General features: G+C 41.6%; 1 protein-coding gene across 1 annotated transcript in view; it reads left to right on the forward strand.

Moving 5' to 3' along the window:
* The first annotated feature begins 1,141 nt into the window (after nucleotides 1–1,141).
* nsfl1c (NSFL1 (p97) cofactor (p47)) overlaps nucleotides 1,142–20,918 on the forward strand; it is a 19,875-nt gene continuing 98 nt past the window's right edge. The window contains exons 1-9 of the mRNA XM_061924843.1: nucleotides 1,142–1,278; nucleotides 3,445–3,548; nucleotides 9,195–9,272; nucleotides 9,366–9,531; nucleotides 9,604–9,699; nucleotides 13,892–14,001; nucleotides 14,146–14,283; nucleotides 15,077–15,244; nucleotides 20,338–20,918. The exon at nucleotides 20,338–20,918 is cut by the window's right edge and continues 98 nt beyond it. Of these exons, the coding sequence (XP_061780827.1) occupies nucleotides 1,177–1,278; nucleotides 3,445–3,548; nucleotides 9,195–9,272; nucleotides 9,366–9,531; nucleotides 9,604–9,699; nucleotides 13,892–14,001; nucleotides 14,146–14,283; nucleotides 15,077–15,244; nucleotides 20,338–20,500 (1,125 nt within the window). The 5' untranslated portion in view covers nucleotides 1,142–1,176 and the 3' untranslated portion in view covers nucleotides 20,501–20,918. The remainder of the gene's footprint in view (nucleotides 1,279–3,444; nucleotides 3,549–9,194; nucleotides 9,273–9,365; nucleotides 9,532–9,603; nucleotides 9,700–13,891; nucleotides 14,002–14,145; nucleotides 14,284–15,076; nucleotides 15,245–20,337) is intronic.

Raw genomic sequence — 20,918 nt, forward strand, 5'->3', positions numbered from 1 at the left:
CAAATAGGAAACAACATGTGTCGCTCGATTCATCCTGGACAATATTCATGACAAATGTGTGCTTTGTTTTAAAGATGTGCTGTATTTGGTTTTACACAGTATGAGAAAAAAATTGAACAAATTTTACCTGTGCAACCTCATTATACTATTTGTTAAGTTTTATATTCATAAATGTACGTTTGTCAATACCCGACCTGTTTTTTGTGCCTTTAAAAAAAGAATAAGAACTTTACTTTAAAACGCTTTCTACCTCTAACGACAAAAAAGCTGTGAAAACTATGATGCTGTGCTCAAAATTTGGATTATTTACGAAACTTGTGTGAATACGCATATATATATATATATTTTGCATTCTTTAGTTGCTTTATTGAGTTGTTTTGTTTGTCCACTGTTTCTGCACTTCACTGTAATCCCGAATAAGTAAGGAGAACTCCAAAAAAGTGAGGCAATCAGTTGCCACGTATTTTTTTTGAGTTCATAAACTAAAATATTTGAGTACATCAGATTGTATATATTTGGAGTTTATGTTAAATGTACTTTTAAATTATAATTGAATTAAATTTTACGAATTAAAACAACTCAAAAATGTTTCTACGCGTGTCCGCTGCCTGAAGAGGAAGTGCACTCAAATGCTACAAAATAAAAGCACTTCCTCTGTATGTGTGCGTGCGCAGGTGCATGTAATAATTTATTAATTTATGTATACATACACACACAGAGTGTATTAACAATACAAAACTATAATGCCATTGATTCATTCTTAATTTATTCTTGATTCGATTTAATGATTTGTTCCTTCAAAATAAGACACAGTTATGTTTAATCCACTGAGTTTTAAGTCATTTTAAGTAGCAGTTACATAATCTGCAAACAAGTTAATATTAATTAAAAATAACTAGTTTAATAAACTTAAAAAGTAGGAACATGTTACTCACACTCAACATTTTTAAGTAAGTACAAATTTTAACAACTTTTTTAAGTTTACACTGCTTATTCTAATTAATTATTTTTGAGCATTCGGGTTTACAGTGTTGTTTTGATTATAATTATTTATTTGATTGTATGTAAACGTAGAATATTATAAATAAAAAAAATAAAATAAAAAATAAAAAAAGAACGTTTGTCGCTCGTTTCCGGGACGGAAGCGGAAGTGGCACCGAAGTTGAGCAAAGCAAAATGGCGAGCCAAGAGGAGGCTGTGCGAGACTTTATCAACGTTACCGGGGTCGACGAGGAAAGGGCCCGCTTTTTCTTAGAGTCCACCAGTTGGAACTTACAAGTAAGTGTTTTGACGCCTGCGGTCACTCCCTTGGCGGCGTTTCGGAGATATAAAGACACTAGCTTTGTATCTCGCAAGTCGGTTAGCTCGCCCGGCTAACGTTAGCTTGTGTTGCTGGTCATTTCTGCAAGTCACCGGCTGGACAATAGCCGAGCCTTTTTCTGTCACTGGCCGACAAATAAGAAGATATGTCAATGTGTACAATAATGGTCGAAAGGTCATCGTTTTTTTGGGAAACGCATACATGTTAAAGGATGATGGCACTATGCTGTGAATCCGCCTAGCAATGTTGCCATGTTGCTTTGAACTTGGCTTCCAAAATAGTTTTAATGACAACAATTCATCTCCTGATGACGTCAACATGCCTTTTTGAGCGGAAGCACTCACTATTTTATGTTCTAATATGAGTTGAGTTTGTGTTTATTTCGGACATGCATGCATATAACATGAAACAAACCCAGTTTTCATATGAGTTGGGAAATTGTGTTAGATGTAAATATAAACGGAATACAATGATTTGCAAATCCATTTCAACCCATATTCAATTGAATGCACTACAAAGACAAGATATTTGATGTTCAAACTCATAAACTTTATTTTTTTTTTGCAAATAATAATTAACTTAGAATTTCATGGCTGCAACACGTGCCAAAGTAGTCGGGAAAGGGCATGTTCACCACTGTGTTACATGGCCTTTCCTTTTAACAACACTCCGTAAACGTTTGGGAACTGAGCAGACACATTTTTTAAGCTTCTCAGGTGGAATTCTTTCCCATTCTTGCTTGATGTACAGCTTAAGTTGTTCAACAGTCCGGGCGTCTCTGTTGTGGTATTTTAGGCTTCATAATGCGCCACACATTTTCAATGGGAGACAGCAGGCCAGTCTAGTACCCGCACTCTTTTACTACGAAGCCACGTTGATGTAACACGTGGCTTGGCATTGTCTTGCTGAAATAAGCAGGGGCGTCCATGGTAACATTGCTTGGATGGCAACATATGTTGCTCCAAAACCTGTATGTACCTTTCAGCATTAATGGCGCCTTCACAGATGTGTAAGTTACCCATATCTTGGGCACTAATACACCCCCATACCATCACAGATGCTGGCTTTTCAACTTTGCGCCTATAACAATCCGGATGGTTCTTTTCCTCTTTGGTCCGGAGGACACGACGTCCTCAGTTTCCAAAAACAATTTGAAATGTGGACTCGTCAGACCACAGAACACTTTTCCACTTTGTATCAGTCCAGCTTAGATGAGTTCAAGCCCAGCGAAGCCGACGGCGTTTCTGGGTGTTGTTGATAAGCGGTTTTCGCCTTGCGTAGGAGAGTTTTAACTTGCCCTTACAGATGTAGCGACCAACTGTAGTTACTGACAGTGGTTTTCTGAAGTGCTCCTGAGCCCATGTGATGATATCCTTTACACACTGATGTCTCTTGTTGATGCAGTACAGCCTGAGGGATCGAAGGTCACGGGCTTAGCTGCTTACGTGCAGTGATTTCTCCAGATTCTCTGAACCCTTTGATGATATTACGGAGCGTAGATGGTGAAATCCCTAAATTCCTTGCAATAGCTGGTTGAGAAAGGTTTTTCTTAAACTGTTCAACAATTTGCTCACGCATTTGTTGACAAAGTGGTGACCCTCGCCCCATCCTTGTTTGTGAATGACTGAGCATTTCATGGAATCTACTTTTATACCCAATCATGGCACCCACCTGTTCCCAATTTGCCTGTTCACTTGTAGGATGTTCCAAATAAGTGTTTGATGAGCATTCCTCAACTTTATCAGTATTTATTGCCACCTTTCCCAACTTCTTTGTCACGTGTTGCTGGCATCAAATTCTAAAGTTAATGATTATTTGCAACAACAAAAAATGTATATCAGTTTGAACATCAAATATGTTGTCTTTGTAGCATATTCAACTGAATATGGGTTGAAAAGGATTTGAAAATCATTGTATTCCGTTTATATTTACATCTAACACAATTTCCCAACTCACATGGAAACCGGGTTTGTAAATATTCCTCCTTAAAAAGCGAGCATATTTGTTGTAATACTTAACATTAAAAAATTAAGTTCACAGTACTCAAGCATAATTCTCCCAGGTTCCATCCATGTTAGCTCAATTACTCCATAACAACTAATCTTGTCTCGCCCTGTGGACAGCTTGCTCTTGGTAATTTCTTTGAGGATGGCCCTGAGGATGATGACATTGTGACTCTGCCTCAACCTGAAGTAGGATCCTCCGTGTCCAGGTCCACCGGCCCGAGGTAATGCTTGTAAACATTACTACTATTACTTAAAAAGGTCCCATATTCCACTTTCCGCCTTCCACTCTCATATTCATATACCACTATTTATCAGAATTTTTTTTAGAAGTGTGTTAGCATTGATGCTGGAATTAAACCATTTTAAAAGGGCTTTAGTAAACACTACTGTCAGTGTGTGTGTAGCTTTAATGCTAATGAGCTGTGTGTCTCCAAGAAGCGCTACTGTGTACGTCAGGGGTGCCCATTACGTCGATCGCGAGCTACCGGTCGATCGCCAGCCAGGCATTAAAAAAAATAGACCTACAAATTAGCGATTATCAATCTTCACCAAGACGTCACTTTCGTCACCTGATTGACATTCACGGCACCAGAGGGTCTTCTGAGATGGCGCTGGCTTCTGCGAGCTCATTATTAAGAAAAAATGACAGCCAGTAAGGTAAGAAACACTTTTTATTTCAACAGACTCTCGCGCCGTATATGCCGTCAAAACTCTAAAGACCGACCGCACAGTTCCTATCTTCACAATAAAAGCGCTGCTTCATCCTGCCTGCACTAACAAAATAAGAATCTCAGAAAGGTAGTTTTTGAGACATGTGGGACATTGACGGAGTTTGCCAAAAAACAACCCCTTTCATGTGGTATTAGACAGAAAAGAGGACTGTTTTTCTCCTACATTTGAAAATGTGGACATTATCAGCACTACTGTCTGATTCCAATCAATGCAAGTCAACATAATCAGGTAATACACCAACTTATATTCTTGTCTTCATAAAAGAAAGGAATCTATGTGTTAAACATGCTTGTATTATCATTAAACACCTTTAACTTGTTAACAAAACCGTCTCTTTCATAAATAAATAAATATAAATGATGTATATGAATGAGTAAGGGTGTAGCGGTACACAACAATTTTGGTTCGGTACGTACCTCGATTTAAAGGTCACGGTTCGGTTCATTTTCGGAACAGTAAGAAAACAACAAAATATACATTTTTTGGTTATTTACCAAAGTTGTAAACAATGGCTTTATCCTTTTTTTTTATTTTTTTTTTATGTCCTGTCCAGCTTCTCAGGCAAATCATATAGTTGATGTAGATGCCCATGTCGGCTGTTCAGATTTACTTTACAAAAGAGAAGTGTAGGATACTTCTCTTGTTGCCTTATTTGTATTTGACTTTATTAAATGTATTTATATTATCATTTAGTGCAGCCGGGCCGGAGCAGGAGGGGATAGAAAGAGAAAAAAAAGAAGACAGAGGGGGAAATTGTGGGGACAAGAGGGGGATTAGACAGAGAGACAAAAACAACAACAGCAAACAACAACAACAACAACAACAATAGAGCAACATCAGCAAATATGACATGTACAAATATGATGGTAAAAGTAATAGCAAATAAGCAGTTAGCGAAAAATAAAAAATAATACAGAAATGACAATGAGCATTATTACACTACAAATGGATCAATACAAATACCAATAGAAATAGCGCTATTGATAATGAACAATACCAATAATTTACCTTTATTATCAACAATACAGTTGTTTAAATGCAACAATACATATACGTAATGATAACTTGAGATACGAAAGAATGCAGAAAAATGGAGGGGGAGAAAGAGAAGCAACCTACATTAACCTTGTAGATTGTTATAGTCACAATAGGTTAAGCTTTGTCAGTGTGCCATGTGTTACACCCAGTTTACCCTAGGGCAACAACGTTAATATATGTTTGATGAAACGTGATTATGTGCATGAGTGTAAGTATGCATATGTACTTGTATATGTACAGAATGTGTATATGTGTTTGTACAATGAATGTATATGTACAGAATGTGTATATGTGTTTGTACAGTGAATGTATATGTACAGTATGTGTATGTGTATGTTTGTATATTGAATGTGCGTGTGGATGTACGAACATTAGGTAGGTAAATATGTACTGTATTTGTGTATGTATGTGGGAGCGTAGGTACCTATGTACGTATGTGAGCATATGTGAATTTGCATGTACAATACATTCGACTCCCAGAGTGCGTGGGAGCCAGAGCACGGCCCCATCACCCCCGAGAGCCCAACCCACAAACAGGAGGCGTGGTGCCCAGGGAACCAGGGACCACCGCCCCCACGCAGCCAAGCCGGCCAGCGACAGGAACCCCAGAGCCCGACCCACCGTACCGCCCACAAGGGCCAGCAGCAGGCCACAGACAGACGCACCCGGCAGAGGACAGGGCACGAGAAAAGCAGGGGACAGCCAGACCCCAAGCCAGCGAGAGACCACACCCCACACGGGCAGAAAGGCGAGACGCCCCGCCCGAGGGACCCAGAGACTCCCCGCAACCGGACGGGAAGACCGCCCCCGCCCCACCGGCAACCGGGCCCCCACGAGCCCACCCCCCACCCCCGGAGAGCGCGGCGAGGCCAGCCCCCGGCCACCCCACCCAAACCGGCCGCCGCAGGACCACCCAGGCACAGGGCCACGGGAACCACCCACCCCACCCGCAGGGACCCCAACGATGGAGATGGAACAACCAGCAACCGCCCCGCCGAAGCCCCCCCCTGAGGGAGGGGAAAAAATTAAAAAATAATATTAATAAAATATATTTAAAAAATAAATAAATAAATTAATTAATTAATTAATAAAAAAAAAAAAAAAAAGAATTAAAAGAAGATCACAGACATGCTGACAAACAAGGTCACTACCCCAGCAACTGGCCGACTCGCAGCACCTCGGAATACCTTGCAGCACCAAGCTACCACAATAGACGCAGGGACTAGGCCCAACAGGCCCCAACCAAGACGGGCACCCGGAAGGGATGGACAGCGGGACCCAGGAGCTCCAGACACGCAGTTCGGATGCAGTAGCCTGAGGCGTCGACCCCCGTCTGACAGGCAGGCCCAGAGCGTACCCCCAGAAATATACATACATACATACATACATACATACACACATACACATACACATACACACATACACGTATACATACCCACACATACACATATATACATACACATATGTACACATACACATATATAAACATACATACATACACACACATATACATACATATACACAGTTCGTCAGCCATCACGCGCGCGCGCTGCCACCAGTCACAACATCAGCCACACCCCTGCACCAGACCCAGCAGCCACGGGCGCCCACACCACAAACAAACGGCAGCAGAAACAGCAGCCGCAATAACCCCAGACAGCCAGCACCAGCCAATCAAATCAAAGCGATCAAAGAAAAACTGCAACCAGCAACCACACGCCACCAGGGCCACGGAGACCAGCCGGCGCCAGCCCGCCGGTCAGCCCGAACGCCAACACGCAAACAAGAGACACCAACAACCCCCCCAACCAAAAGGCCCCCCCCCCCAACCCAAACCCGCACAAACACACCACCGCCCAAACAACCGGGACACAGCATCCAGACCAGACACGGGGGCTGCTCCGCCACCACACCAAGTCACCAACAGAGACCCCACAGCGCAAGGTCGGGCCACACGGGCACGGACCCCATCCAACAGGAAGTGAGATCCTTTTAACATTGGGAACACTATAATAATTCTGCCCAAAAATAGAAATAGATCTGTGTGTGATGGATGTGAGTCATGAATGCTAAGCATAAGAATAACATACATATACACACATGGTCAATTGCCAGGGTTCATGTGGTCAACATATATCAAATAAAAACTAAAATAAGATAAGGCTCAGAATGATTTCTTAACAAAACCTTTCCACATATAAAGTGCTTTTTTTGATTGATTGATTGAGATTTTTATTAGTAGATTGCACAGTACAGTACATATTCCGTACAATTGACAACTAAATGTAAAATTTCCCCCAGGGATCATTAAAGTACTTTTTATTCTATTCTATTCTAAATGGTAACACCCGAATAAGTTTTTCAACTTGTTTAAGTCGGGGTCCACGTTAATCAACATTAAACTGCCTCAAATTGGCCTGCGAACCTGCAGCGAAGCGGGGTGTGCCAGGACCGGCTGCGAGATCAGCGACAGGTGCGTAGATAGCCCAAATGGGCCTGTTTGTCTAATCACCTGTCGCTCTGTTAAAAGGCAGCAGCCAGGGAGGAGAGGAGAGTTGGAGATGGAGCACGAACGAGAGCGAGACTGACACAGACAAAAATACAATTGCTGAAAAGCCCAAGAAGGAAGATTTATTGCAAAATAAACACCATTGTAAACCTGGAAGAGCCTGTCATGTCGGTGCTTGGTGGTCCGAAGAACCCCGAAGCTTACTGTATAGTTTTTATCAATTATTTCTTTGGTATAAGAGCATGATGTAGACAAAAGCTCAAGAGTCTGTCTGCATAAAGCCAAATATTTTTTAGAGTAAATTATTGCATCTTGTTCTAATGTGTGGCACCTTGAAACAAGAGTATGTTGGTTTGCCGTCTAAAAGTAAGCGGTTTTCTTAGTTATTTTTCGCATTTCTTGTACAAAATATAAAAATCGCAAATCGAATCACAATCGTGCAGCCCACTTGAGAAACACTAGCATCGCTATGTGAGCTACATGATGACTTTACATTGAACATAATGTTAGGTTAGCAACACTAAAATAACTATTTAAACTAAATTCTCACATATATTTTAACACCATGCTAGGTTAGCAACATATGTGAAGTACACGCTAACTTTACTTGTTACTGTCACGCCAAATTTCTTCCCCCTACAAAAACCTTCCTTCCCCCCATTTACTTCCGGGGTCATTTCCTCTTACGTCATTTCCTCTTACTTATGTCATTTCCTCTTACGTCATTGACAGCGATCGATAGAATCCAAATCTCCTGAAAATGGTGGTGTCACTGAATGACATCTATCTTTCCCAGGGGACTTATGTCAAACACCAGCAGGCTTGGAAAAATTCCAGGCAGAGTGTTAGGGAAATTTTCAGGCGGAGTGTTAGGAAAAATTCCAGGCGGAGTGTTAGGGCCGCTGCTGGTAACTTCTGTCTTCGTGGTAACGTGCAAAAAATATTAATTAATATATAATACTGTTAAATGTCTGTACTTTAAATCAACATTATTGTTGAAACCATTTCACTAATATTAATTAATATATAATACTGTTAAATGTCTGTACTTTAAATCAATATTATTGTTGAAACCATTTCACTAATAATTAATATATAATCAGGAATATCCTCAAGTTAATTTGTCCGATTAATACAGATGTTTTGTTAACGCTACATTATAAAAAATAATTAAAAAAAACAAAAACAAGTATCCTTCCAGCGACGGGCAGTCAAAGCCGAAGTGTTATGGATCGCTGTCAATGACGTAAGAGGAAATGACGTAAGTAGGGGGAAATGACGTAAGAGGAAATGACCCCGGAAGTAAATAGGGGGGGAAGGTTTTTGTAGGGGGAAGAAATTTGGCGTGACATTACCATAATGCTAGGTTAGCACCACTAGCATAGCTATGTGAGCTACATGCAAACATTACACTTTAGCATCATTGTTCTTGGTTAGCAACACTAGCATAGCTATGTAAGATACATGCTAACTTTACATTTTACCATCATTAAAAAGTAGACTTTGCACAATAGAGAACACCTTTAGCATCACAATTGGTTAGGCTTTGTAATGGCTTCACGTATCAATGCTGTTTTTTCTTTGTCAGCTCTCAGCACAGAGTGACGTCCTTCAGAGACTTAATGCACGAGGCTGAAGACGAAAGTGACGAGGAAGAAGGTCAAAGGTTAGTTGGTTTTTCGGGGTTAGCGTCGCCTCCTTTCAAATCTGTGATGCTGATTTCGCCTTCATAGCCTCACCTTGATGTCCGTCTTTTCAGGTTCTTTGCGGGGGGATCAGAGCGCAGTGGGCAGCAAATTGTGGGGCCTCCCAAAAAGAAGAGTCCCAATGACGTGGTGGAGGATCTGTTTAAAGGGGCCAAGGAACACGGAGCCGTGCCTCTGGACCGCAGTGGAGGGGGCTCGGGTGAATCCAGCAAAGCCAAAGTAAACGCCTTTGAATGAAATACTGCTTTTCCTTACTGTACTTGCTGCTTTAACATGCATGTGTTCTCTCAGGCCTTTGATGGAGGGGGATACCGACTGGGAGCAGCCCCTGAGGAGGAGTCTGCATATGTTTCTAGCGGGAGACGCAATGCCAACGCACAACAGGACGTGAGTTGTTACCATGGTGATTCCATAAGCAGGGAGAGGTTACACACCCATCTTATGACGACATACGTATAGTGTACACACTGTCAAGTTGGGTTGAGCCATACTTCAAATTTTGTTTGCGATGTGATACTCATTAAATACAGGGACAGTATTGCAGGTGACAATACTTTTTACTTCAATTATTCAACATCCTCTATGATTTTGTGATTTTGCCTTTAATTCATACTTGCCAACCTTGAGACCTCCGATTGTGGGGGTTGGGGGGGGGGGCGTGGTTGGGAGCGTGGTTAAGAGGGGAGGAGTATATTTACAGCTAGAATTCACCAAGTCAAGTATTTCATATATATATATATATATAAAGAAATACTTGACTTTCAGTGAATTCTAGCTATATATATATATATATATATATATATATATATATATATATATGAGAGAAATACTTGAATTTCAGTGTTCATTTATTTACACATACCGTATTTTCCGCACTATAAGGCGCACCGGATTATTAGGCGCACCTTCAATGAATGGCATATTTCATAACTTTGTCCACCAATAAGCCGCCCCGGACTATAAGCCGCGCCTACGCTGCGCTAAAGGGAATGTCAAAAAAACAGTCAGATAGGTCAGTCAAACTTTAATAATATATTGAAAACCAGCGTTCTAACAACTCTGTCCCAAAATGTACGCAAATGTGCAATCACAAACATAGTAAAATTCAAAATAGTGCAGAGCAATAGCAACATAATGTTGCTCGAACGTTAATGTCACAACACACAAAATAATCATAGCGCTCACTTTCTGAAGTTATTCTTCATTCGTAAATCCTTCGTCTTCGGTGTCCGAAGTGAAAAGTTGGGCAAATGTGAGATCCAAAATGGCCGGTTCCGTCTCGTCGAAGTCATCGGAGTCAGTGTCACTGTTATCCAGCAGTTCTGTGAATCCTGCCTTCCGGAAAGCTCGGACCACAGTTGTGACCGAAATATCTGCCCAGGCATTTACGATCCACTGGCAGATGTTGGCGTCGTCTGGCGCTGCCTCCCTGTCTTAGTGAATGTGTGTTCGCCTTCTGTCATCCATTGTTCCCACGCAGTTAGCAGTCTAGCTTCGAATGCCCTGTTGACACCAATATCTAGCGGCTGGAGGTCTTTTGTCAATCCACCCGGAATGACGGCGAGTATTGAATTAAGCGCGTAAGCGTGTCTTTTAATGTGATGTTATGAGCTAGCAAATATAGCAACTACACTACCCAGCATGCAACGATAGTTACGAGCATGCGCGGTAGCCCTGAGAAGCGTTGTTGTATGCTGGGAGTTAGAATGTGGTTATGAGCACGCTGTGAGTAAACGTTGAGAACTCAGTTAACACGCCTCGTCTGCATTATTTATAATTAGACAGACAACACACTTAATAGGAGCCATTTTGGGGTCTTTACATAAACACACAAATGGAAATGAAACGTCACATATCCCAGCATGCACCGCGCGCTTCTTCGTCATCCACTGTTCCCACGCAGTTAGCAGTCTAGCTTCGAATGCCCTGTTGACACCAATATCTAGCGGCTGGAGGTCTTTTGTCAATCCACCCGGAATGACGGCGAGTATTGAATTAAGCGCGTAAGCGTGTCTCTTAATGTGATGTTATGAGCTAGCAAATATAACAACTACACTACCCAGCATGCAACGATAGTTACGAGCATGCGCGGTAGCCCTGAGAAGCGTTGTTGTATGCTGGGAGTTAGAATGTGGTTATGAGCACGCTGTGAGTAAACGTTGAGAACTCAGTTAACACGCCTCGTCTGCATTATTTATAATTAGACAGACAACACACTTAATAGGAGCCATTTTGGGGTCTTTACATAAACACACAAATGGAAATGAAACGTCACATATCCCAGCATGCACCGCGCACTTCTTCTTCTTCCGGGGGCGGGTGGTTGCTTACAGTACAAGAAGAAGCGCTTCCTGTTCTATGGGGGCGGGTGCTTACCTTGGCGGTTGCTTGCGTAGAAGAAGAAGCGCTTCCTGCTCTACCGGGAAAAAAGATGGCGGCTGTTTACCGAAGTTGCGAGAACGAAACTTTATGAAAATGAATCTTAATATTTATCCATATATAAAGCGCACCGGGTTAAAAGCCGCACTGTCAGCTTTTGAGTAAATTTGTGGTTTTTAGGTGCGGCTAATGGTGCGGAAAATACGGTATACACACATAACACTCATCTACTCATTGTTGAGTTAAGGGTTGAATTGTCCATCCTTGTTCTGTCACTATTTTTCTAACCATGCTGAACACCGTCTCTGATGGTGCATTCTGCTTCGTCTCCTTGTTGTGTGCGCAGTTGTGCACTGCACTCTCTAAAAGCCCTAGGTGTTATTGTCACATATGCATGTACAGTAGATTGCAGTATTGTCCTGTTTAAGAGTGTCACAACATTGCCGTTTACGGCAGACGAACTGCTTTACGGTAGAGGAAAACGTGACCGCTGTTGTGTGTTGTTGCCGCGCTGGGAGGACGTTAATGAAACTGCCTAACAATAAACCCACATAAGAAACCAAGAACTCGCCCTCGATCATTCTACAGTTATAACGTGATTGGGCAGGCACGCTGTTTATATTGTGGGAAAGTGGATGTGAAAACAGGCTGTCGACACGTCACTCAGGTCCGCCTGAATTTCGGGAGAAAATTTGTCCCGGGAGGTTCTTGGGAGAGGCGCTGAATTTCGGGAGTCTCCCGGAAAATCCGGGAGGGTTGGCAAGTATGCTTTAATTACAATTAACACAGGACAAAGATTTGAGACGAATGCCCAAAAAATGTTCAACAAACTTATTTTTGTTATTAATTTATTGATATGGGGACGGCGTGGCACGGTTGGGAGAGTGGCCGTGCCAGCAACCTGAGGGTTCCTGGTTCAATCCCCACCTTCTACGAACCTTGTCACGTCCGTTGTGTCCTTGATGGGTGGTGGTTAGGGCCTTGCATGGCAGCTCCCGCCATCAGTGTGTGAATGTGTGTGTGAATGTGGAAATAGTATCAAAGCGCTTTGTGTACCTTGAAGGTAGAAAAGCGTTATACAAGTATAACCCATTTACCATTTATATGTAAATACAGCAATAAAAGCCAAAATAATTAAATGATTTTCTCTTACTGCATACAATATTTTGAACAAAATCAATATCAATTCAATTGTGAAAAATAATAATTAAAAAACAACTATTAAACCCTTTAAAAACCTCTTTATCAATTCCAACAACCTACTATTATTATTGTTGTAATTATAAAGATATATATATATATATATATATATATATATATATATATATATATAAAGTAGTTGGCCCTGCGATGAAGTGGCGACTTGTCCAGGGTGTACCCCGCCTTCCGCCCGATTGTAGCTGAGATAGGCTCCAGCGCCCCCCGCGACCCCAAAAGGGAATAAGCGGTAGAAAATGGATGGATGGATGGATAGTTTGATTATATCAAGTAAAATCCCCAACCAGTAGAGGTTGTAGTTATTAATTCATGCCTGTTTGGTTAGCTGCCAAAATGGGCGGCAATACACATGTAAATATGAAATAAAGTGTGTGGTTATAATATTTTCCCCTTATATAACTTTTAGTCAGACTTCAAGTATTTGAATGTGAAAAGGTTTAGATTAGAGTCTAGTGTTGTGTTAGCAAATGGTCTTTTTTTAATCCACAGCGATTCTCTTCTTTTTTCCACGCTGGTATGATGGCTTTTTGGGACTCATTTTGAGTTAACAAAGCAGATAAAACTAATTAAACGGGGGTAAACGCACAAAAGGCACACATACTGAAGGGCTGAGAAGTGAGTGTGTCTTGTGCTGAAAGTAAGTGGGAGGCTCTGCGGCGCCTCAGCTACAATGATACACCCTGCGTTTTTGTCTGCAGGCCTGAAAACGAATGACTAAGACCATGTATTTATCTTAGCTACAAACCGTTTAATTGATGTATTATGTTAACTACTAATTGTTTATTTGATATATTTATGTTAGTACTAATTGGTGATATGATGTATTTGTTAGTACTAGTTTATTTGATGTATTTGTTAGCTACAAACTGTTTGACATATTATGCTAGCTACTAATTGTTTATTTAATGTATTTATAATCGTACAAATTGTTTATTTGATGTATTTATGTTTGTTCTAATTGGTGATTTGATGTATTTGTTAGGTTCACGTGGTGCTGAAGCTATGGAAGTCAGGCTTCAGTCTGGATGAAGGCGAGCTCAGAAACTACAGTGATCCTGGAAATGCTCACTTCCTTGAAGCCATACGCAGAGGGTCATTATTCCCTTTATTATTGTTGAAACAAGAATTATCGTCAGTTGTTTTTTTTTAGAGACATCCCGTCACACTTCTACTTTAAATATAGTGCCACTCTTGCATACTTGTAGAAAATAAGACTTTGGCTAACTTGTGTTACAGAGAGATTCCCCTAGAGCTCAGGCAGCGTTCTCGGGGGGGTCAGGTGAACCTGGACATGGAGGACCATAGAGACGAGGACTTCAGCAAACCCAGAATGGCCTTTAGAGCCTTTGGAGGAGAAGGACAGAAACTAGGATGGTGATTATCTGGCCAATGTAGCGCAGCAGCCTAATTGAATGAAAACAAAACTATGTTTATGACTAGAGATGTCCGATAATATCGGCCGATAAATGCTTTAAAATGTAATATTGGAAATTATCGGTTTCAAAAAGTAAAATGTATGACTTTTTAAAACGCCGCTGTACGCAGTGGTACACGGACGTAGGGAAAAGTACAGAGCGCCAATAAACCTTAAAGGCACTGCCTTTGCGTGCCGTCCCAATCACATAATATCTACGGCTTTTCACACACACACAAGTGAATGCGAGGCATACTTGGTCAACAACCATAAAGATCACACTGAGGGTGGCCGTATAAACAACTCCAATAATAAATTTGGCAGTGCCGTGTTGGAATTTTTTTTCATATCTTGAATTGATTTATTTTGGAAAACCTTGTAACATTGTTTAATGCATCCAGCGGGGCATCACAACAAAATTAGGCATAATAATGTTTTAATTGCACGACTGTATATATCAGTATCGGTTGATATCGGAATCGGTAATTAAGAGTTGGACAAAAAAGCCATTATCGGACTTCTCTATTTATGATCCATATTTATTTTACCTGGAAACTTAGTCATGTGACTCAGCAATATTTCTCAGTATGGTGCACCACAAAGACAATGGTTGGTTTCCTTTCAGAGTACTTTCAGTTTGTGAGAGATGAAGACTTTGCCAGTTGATATTCATGTCTTAGAAGCTCACATACACAAGAATGACACTATTTATGTCCAATTAAAATGAAAGAACCCCCCTCGTTTCTCTCATAGTGCCACCCCACACTTGGTGGCAGCTCCCGCCTCCCAGCAGGACCAGGCAGCCAACGAAGCCCAGGCCAACGCGGGCGTGAACTTGGACACCTCGCAGCCCGTCACTAGTATTCAAATACGACTGGCGGACGGCGGCAGACTGGTTCAGAAGTTCAACCATACCCACAGGTGATGATTTGTTTTCCTGGCACAGGACAGCAACTACTTTGTCATATTTCATAAGAGTTAAAGAATGATCTGGAATAGTATCACTTCAAATAATCATAAATTCATCTCAACGAGCATATAAAGAATTACTTTTAAGTGGGGGTTTTTAATAGTTTGTCTTAAGGCTTGGTGATTTTATGATTGTTTGTAATTTTAGGTCAAATACTGTTATAAGCGGTGAGCATAATAACTAGATACGTCAACATGTTGTAGCAGCCATGCTAATCGACATGCCCACGTTGCGGCCATTGCAAAAGTTCCACTTTTCAACACCAAAAATATAACGAGAGCACATTACTGGTCACCTTATGTTACCATTAGTGGTTTAACAGAGCGTGTATTTTTGCATTTCTGTATTCTTCACAATCACTTTAGGATAGGATGTGCAGCTGGGATAGGTTCCAGCACCCCCCGCAACCCCATAAGGTACACGCGATACAAAATGGATGGATGGAGGATAGACTTAAAGGGGACCTATTATAATTAAAAAAACTCTTACTTTTCGTACCTATTTGTACCTGCAGTAGTGTATTTGGGATCTGCATTAGTTTTGAACATTTAAAATCAAACCGTAAAGGCATTGGAGAGATATTTATAAAATAATCTTGCCTTCGTTCCCACTTCCGCCAAACGAGCTGTTCGGATGTTGCTCCCTCTGTGATTTTTTTGCCGGGAGTCACATCAGCATCTGCGTTGTAGTCAATAAGCTCCTTGTTGTCACTTTCCTCTTTGTTGTGAGGCAGACTGGCTCGTACATACACATGCATCCTCCGCTGTTGGCATTTCTAATACAAATTAGCATATGTTTTAAACTTAATCTGTCAGTAGACTCACTGTAGAAGCGCTACAAAACTATAACAAGGATGGCGAGGAGAAGATGCAGTTGAAGTGGAGGCACGTGAATAAGACCGCCCACGTAACGGCGCGTCCTGAAGAGACGTGAGAAAGAAGCCAGAAGATAGTCTGTAAAACATAATCAATACAAGGTTTTGACCAAAGAACCACTGTTACATGTTATGTAGACCACAAGGAAGTGTTTTAACTTTAAGCAAAATAATTATGTGACCCCTTTTAATTTGCAATCATGTTTTTATAATAAGCTATACACTCATTGATTTTAGTAGCCATCAATAGCAAACACAATGCTAATGTCCATGTGTGTCACGTAATAATAATAATAATGGATTAGATTTATATTGCGCTTTTCTAGACACTCCCAACGCTTTACAGACAGAACTGAAAACCCATCATTCATTCACTCCACATTCACACTTTCGATGGTGGTAAGCTACATTTGTACCCAGATCTGCCCTTGGGTTTACTGATGTGAACGTAGCTGCTGATTGGCCCCTTCAACCACTACCAAACCTTGGTAGGGTGTAGTACACACGATGAAAGCCTGGAAGAGGGCGAGATATAGTGCTTAAAATACTTTGGAAAGTTAGTGCCCTCTAGGCAGCCGCGTAAAAGTTGCCAACAGCCCCTCGGTGCGATCCAATGCATTCTATATTGAAAACAAGTTATAACTTGCTTATTTCTCAACCTGTTTTTTTGCAGTTCATGTTGTCAATGTAAAAACGTGTGCTAATAATCCACATTATAATATGTCAATATTTCCTCTGTCCTTGTTTCAACTTTTAACTGCATTATTTGCAACTGTAAGCAGCACATTCTTGTTGTCTTTGTTTCTGTGTCCTCTACAACAATGGAATACCTTGCCCCTTCCAGCTCAAAAGGCGCAACATACACTATATTGCCAAAAGTATTTGGTCACCTGCCTTTACCCACACATGAACTTGAAGTGCCACCCATGGTTGTCCAAAATGTTTTGGTATCATGGAGCATTCAAAGTTTATTTCACTTTAACTAAGGGCCAAGCCCAACTCCTGAAAAAACAACCCCACACCATAATTCCTCATCCCCCAAATTTCGCACTCGGCACAATGCAGTCCGAAATGTAGCATTCTCCTGGCAACCTCCAAACCCAGACTGGTCCATCAGATTGCCAGATGGAAAAGCGTGATTCATCAATCCAGAGAAGGCTTCTCCACTGCTCTAGAGTCCAGTGGCGACGTTCTTTACACCACTGCATCCCACGCTTTGCATTGGACTTGGTGATGTATGGTTAGATGCAGCTGCTCAGCCATGGAAACCCATTCCATGAAGCTCTCTGCGTACAGTACGTGGGCTAATTGGAAAGTCACATGAAGTTTGGAGCTCTGTAGCAACTGACTGTGCAGAAAGTCTTTGCACTATGCGCTTCAGCATCCGCTGACCCCTCTCTGTCAGTTTACGTGGCCTACCACTTGGTATTGCTGTTGTTCCCAAACTCTTCACTTTTCTTATAATAAAGTTGACTTTGGAATATTTAGGGGAGAGGAAATTTCACAAGGGCAGCACAGTGGAAGAGGGGTTAGTGCATCTGCCTCACAATACGAAGGTCCTGAGTTCAATCCCGGGCTCGGGATCTTTCTGTGTGGAGTTTGCATGTTCTCCCCGTGACTGCGTGGGTTCCCTCCGGGTACTCCGGCTACCTCCCACCTCCAAAGACATGCACCTGGGGATAGGTTGATTGGCAACACTAAATTGGCCCTAGTGTGTGAATGTGAGTGTGAATGTTGTCTGTCTATCTGTGTTGACCCTGCGATGAGGTGGCAACTTGTCCAGGGTGTACCCCGCCTTCCGCCCGATTGTAGCTGAGATAGGCTCCAGCGCACCCCGTGACCCGAAGGGAATAAGCGGTAGAAAATAGATGGATGGAAATTTCACGACTGGATTTGTTGCACAGGTACCATCCTATGACAGTTCCATGCTGGAAAACACTGAGAGCGGCCCATTCTTTCACAAATGTTTGTAGAAACAGTCTCCATGCCGAAGTGCTTGATTTTATACACCGGACCAAGTGATTCGGGCACCTGATTCTCATCATTTGAATGGGTGGCCAAATACTTTTGGCAATATAGTGTATCTAGTAATATCTATGATCAACTCAATCAAACAATGTCCTTAACAGCAGCCAATCACAGTCAACCTTTTTCCCACTCCACTTTTGGTTGTTAGGTATTGCAGGAGTAAACAAAATGAGCGAATTTGGAGCCAATCGTGCAGCTCAGGGCAGGAAAAACAATGTCAGAAATGTCAATTTGTTTATTTTGGGTTTTGTATCCCGGAAAAAAACCTCAGGACTGTAAAATAGCTCAATGTGTTATTTTATATTTTTCTACATCCTTTGCATTGACCGCCATCCATTGCACCAATCCCCCACATCTGCCGTCCCTTCCAAGGTTTCTCATTGTCCCATTGGGTTGACTTTTTTTCTTGCCCTGATGTGGGATCCGAGTTGTTATTGTGGTTCGTGAAGCCCTTTGAGGCATTTGTGATTAAGAGCTATATAATGATTGATTGATTGATGGATACATTTGCTTAAATGTTGAGTAGAGTTTTTAAATGTTTCTGTGTGTATTGTATTTAATTTCCTTTATCAACACTGGTTTTACTTTTTAGTACAGTTGCTTTAAAACTGTCAGTTAAAAAACAATATAAAACAGTGTAATATTCGGTTGGATGATATGAAAAAAATTACTCGTGATCATTTTTTTCTTTTTGCCATTGCCTATTTTGATTTGATATCATCACTTCATCTAATCAGAATCAAAAATAGTTTATTAATACCCAGGGGGATATTTGGGTTTTCAGCATAGTCCCGTTAGACATGCAGTACATTGTACAGGGAGACGGAACAGGAACGCTGACGGATCCTCACTTATGGCAGACAGACTGAGGCCAAGAAGAACTCGATAGCCGATAATCACACATAAACGTATTACACAGAAACCACAGTACTTGCAACAAGAGGGATGAGCTTGCCATTTCTCCCACGAGTCCCTCGCGTACCCAGCATTGAACGTTCCGTTAGGACAGCCAGGTTCCACCGAACCTCTGCTGCTCGTCGAAAATATTTTGTCAATTGAGTCGAGAGTCCAGTTTATCAATTCCATGTTGAGATGTTTAGAATTTGGAGGACGGTGCAGAAAAAGAGGCTTTGTAAGTATAGGCAAGACAAGGACAAAGAGGCTCGGGAGCCAAAACAGAGAAGGAGGGGATGCCTCCGCGTCCGCCTATTGCCAAGAAAGAAAGACTAACAGCACAACTACAAGTGTTTTATTTAAATATATATTGAATGCTTTCTCTGCACAGTATGAAGAGAAGAAATATCAGTTATGTACACAAAAGAAGCAGCAAACGTAATTAAACATCACCACACAATGCCGCAATTCCTATAAAACACCACTAGGGGGCGCCTTTCAGTCAACATTCTGTACTTAAGCTTGAAGGGTAAGTAGGAAGTACTTAGTTTGACTTTTGTATATCATCGGAAGGCGTTGGAACATGGAGTTCATTAAAAATGAGAACAGCGTTCAAGATACTGCATTGATTCACAAATGGGGGGTGTGGGGTTGTTGTTGTTGGGCCGTGAGCACCCTCGATCGAGCCGCCAAGAAATATATTTCTGTGTGGGCCGCAACGGTACTCGGTTGTATACGCTTATCCACCACTTGTGGCAGTAATGACGATATCAAACAAACAGAAGAAGTCTGGAGCTAAGTGGTGACGCTCTATTTTCATTTGTACTTAAGTGGTATTGACAGTTTATTTGGGAACCGTATATATTATCTATATTAATCCAGTTAGGATGTTTTATTTTAGCACTGCATGATTGCATGTAAATGTATTTTTCATCAGTTTTTACGAGTGTCTTTTGCAGTATATTTAAGTAGTATTTATCTCTGAATCAGCCTGACCTAAGCCTTGATTATAATCGTTTTGATTAATAAACGTTTTACATCATTTGTAGGTTAGATGTAATTATTGAATAAGATTAAAATCACGATTAAGATTAATAATTCAATGCTAATATTTGAGTGGTCCCCGGGCCCTTCTGTAGTGGAAAAGTTAGGCCCTGACGTTAAAAAAAAACGTGATCTAAATGTTTGACCGATGCTTCATATTTGATTGAGTGCTTTGCTTTAAGTCTCTATTGTCGTTACCGCCAGGGTGTCCGACCTGCGGCAGTTCTTGGTGGCGGCGAGGCCCGCCATGGCCGCCCGTGAGTTCGTCCTGATGACCACTTTTCCCAGCAAGGAGCTGTCAGACGAGAGCGAGACGCTGCAGCAGGCCAACCTCCTCAACGCCGTCATCGTGCAGCGGCTACAATGAGGACGGACGCTAGAGACCACGCCCACCTAACCCCCCCGCCCCACCCCCTGTAACCTGCTGCCCCGCCTGATGAGGAGTCATGGACTTGTGTTTGGACTTCTTCATTTCTGATTTATTATGTAAAATGCAATGAATTGCTCCTCTATCACCATCACTGCAGCAGTCTTGTAATCTTCATTTGGACCATCATCCTCATATTTCTCATTTTGTCTACAGCACAAAAAGTCATCAATGCTCTAAATTCTACGTCGTTTTCTGGAACAATCTAACAGGTCCAACCTTCCAGAACCACAGTTGGTCCATCTAAAGATGGTTTTTAGATTTCAATCCTGGTTTCCTGTTTTCACTAGGATGATCCCATCTTAGATTTATACAGGTTGTTGTTGATGATGAATGGCGAACAAGAGCATCTGCTTTG

Source organism: Nerophis lumbriciformis, linkage group LG01, assembly GCF_033978685.3.
Source record: "Nerophis lumbriciformis linkage group LG01, RoL_Nlum_v2.1, whole genome shotgun sequence".
Taxonomy (NCBI): domain Eukaryota; kingdom Metazoa; phylum Chordata; class Actinopteri; order Syngnathiformes; family Syngnathidae; genus Nerophis; species Nerophis lumbriciformis.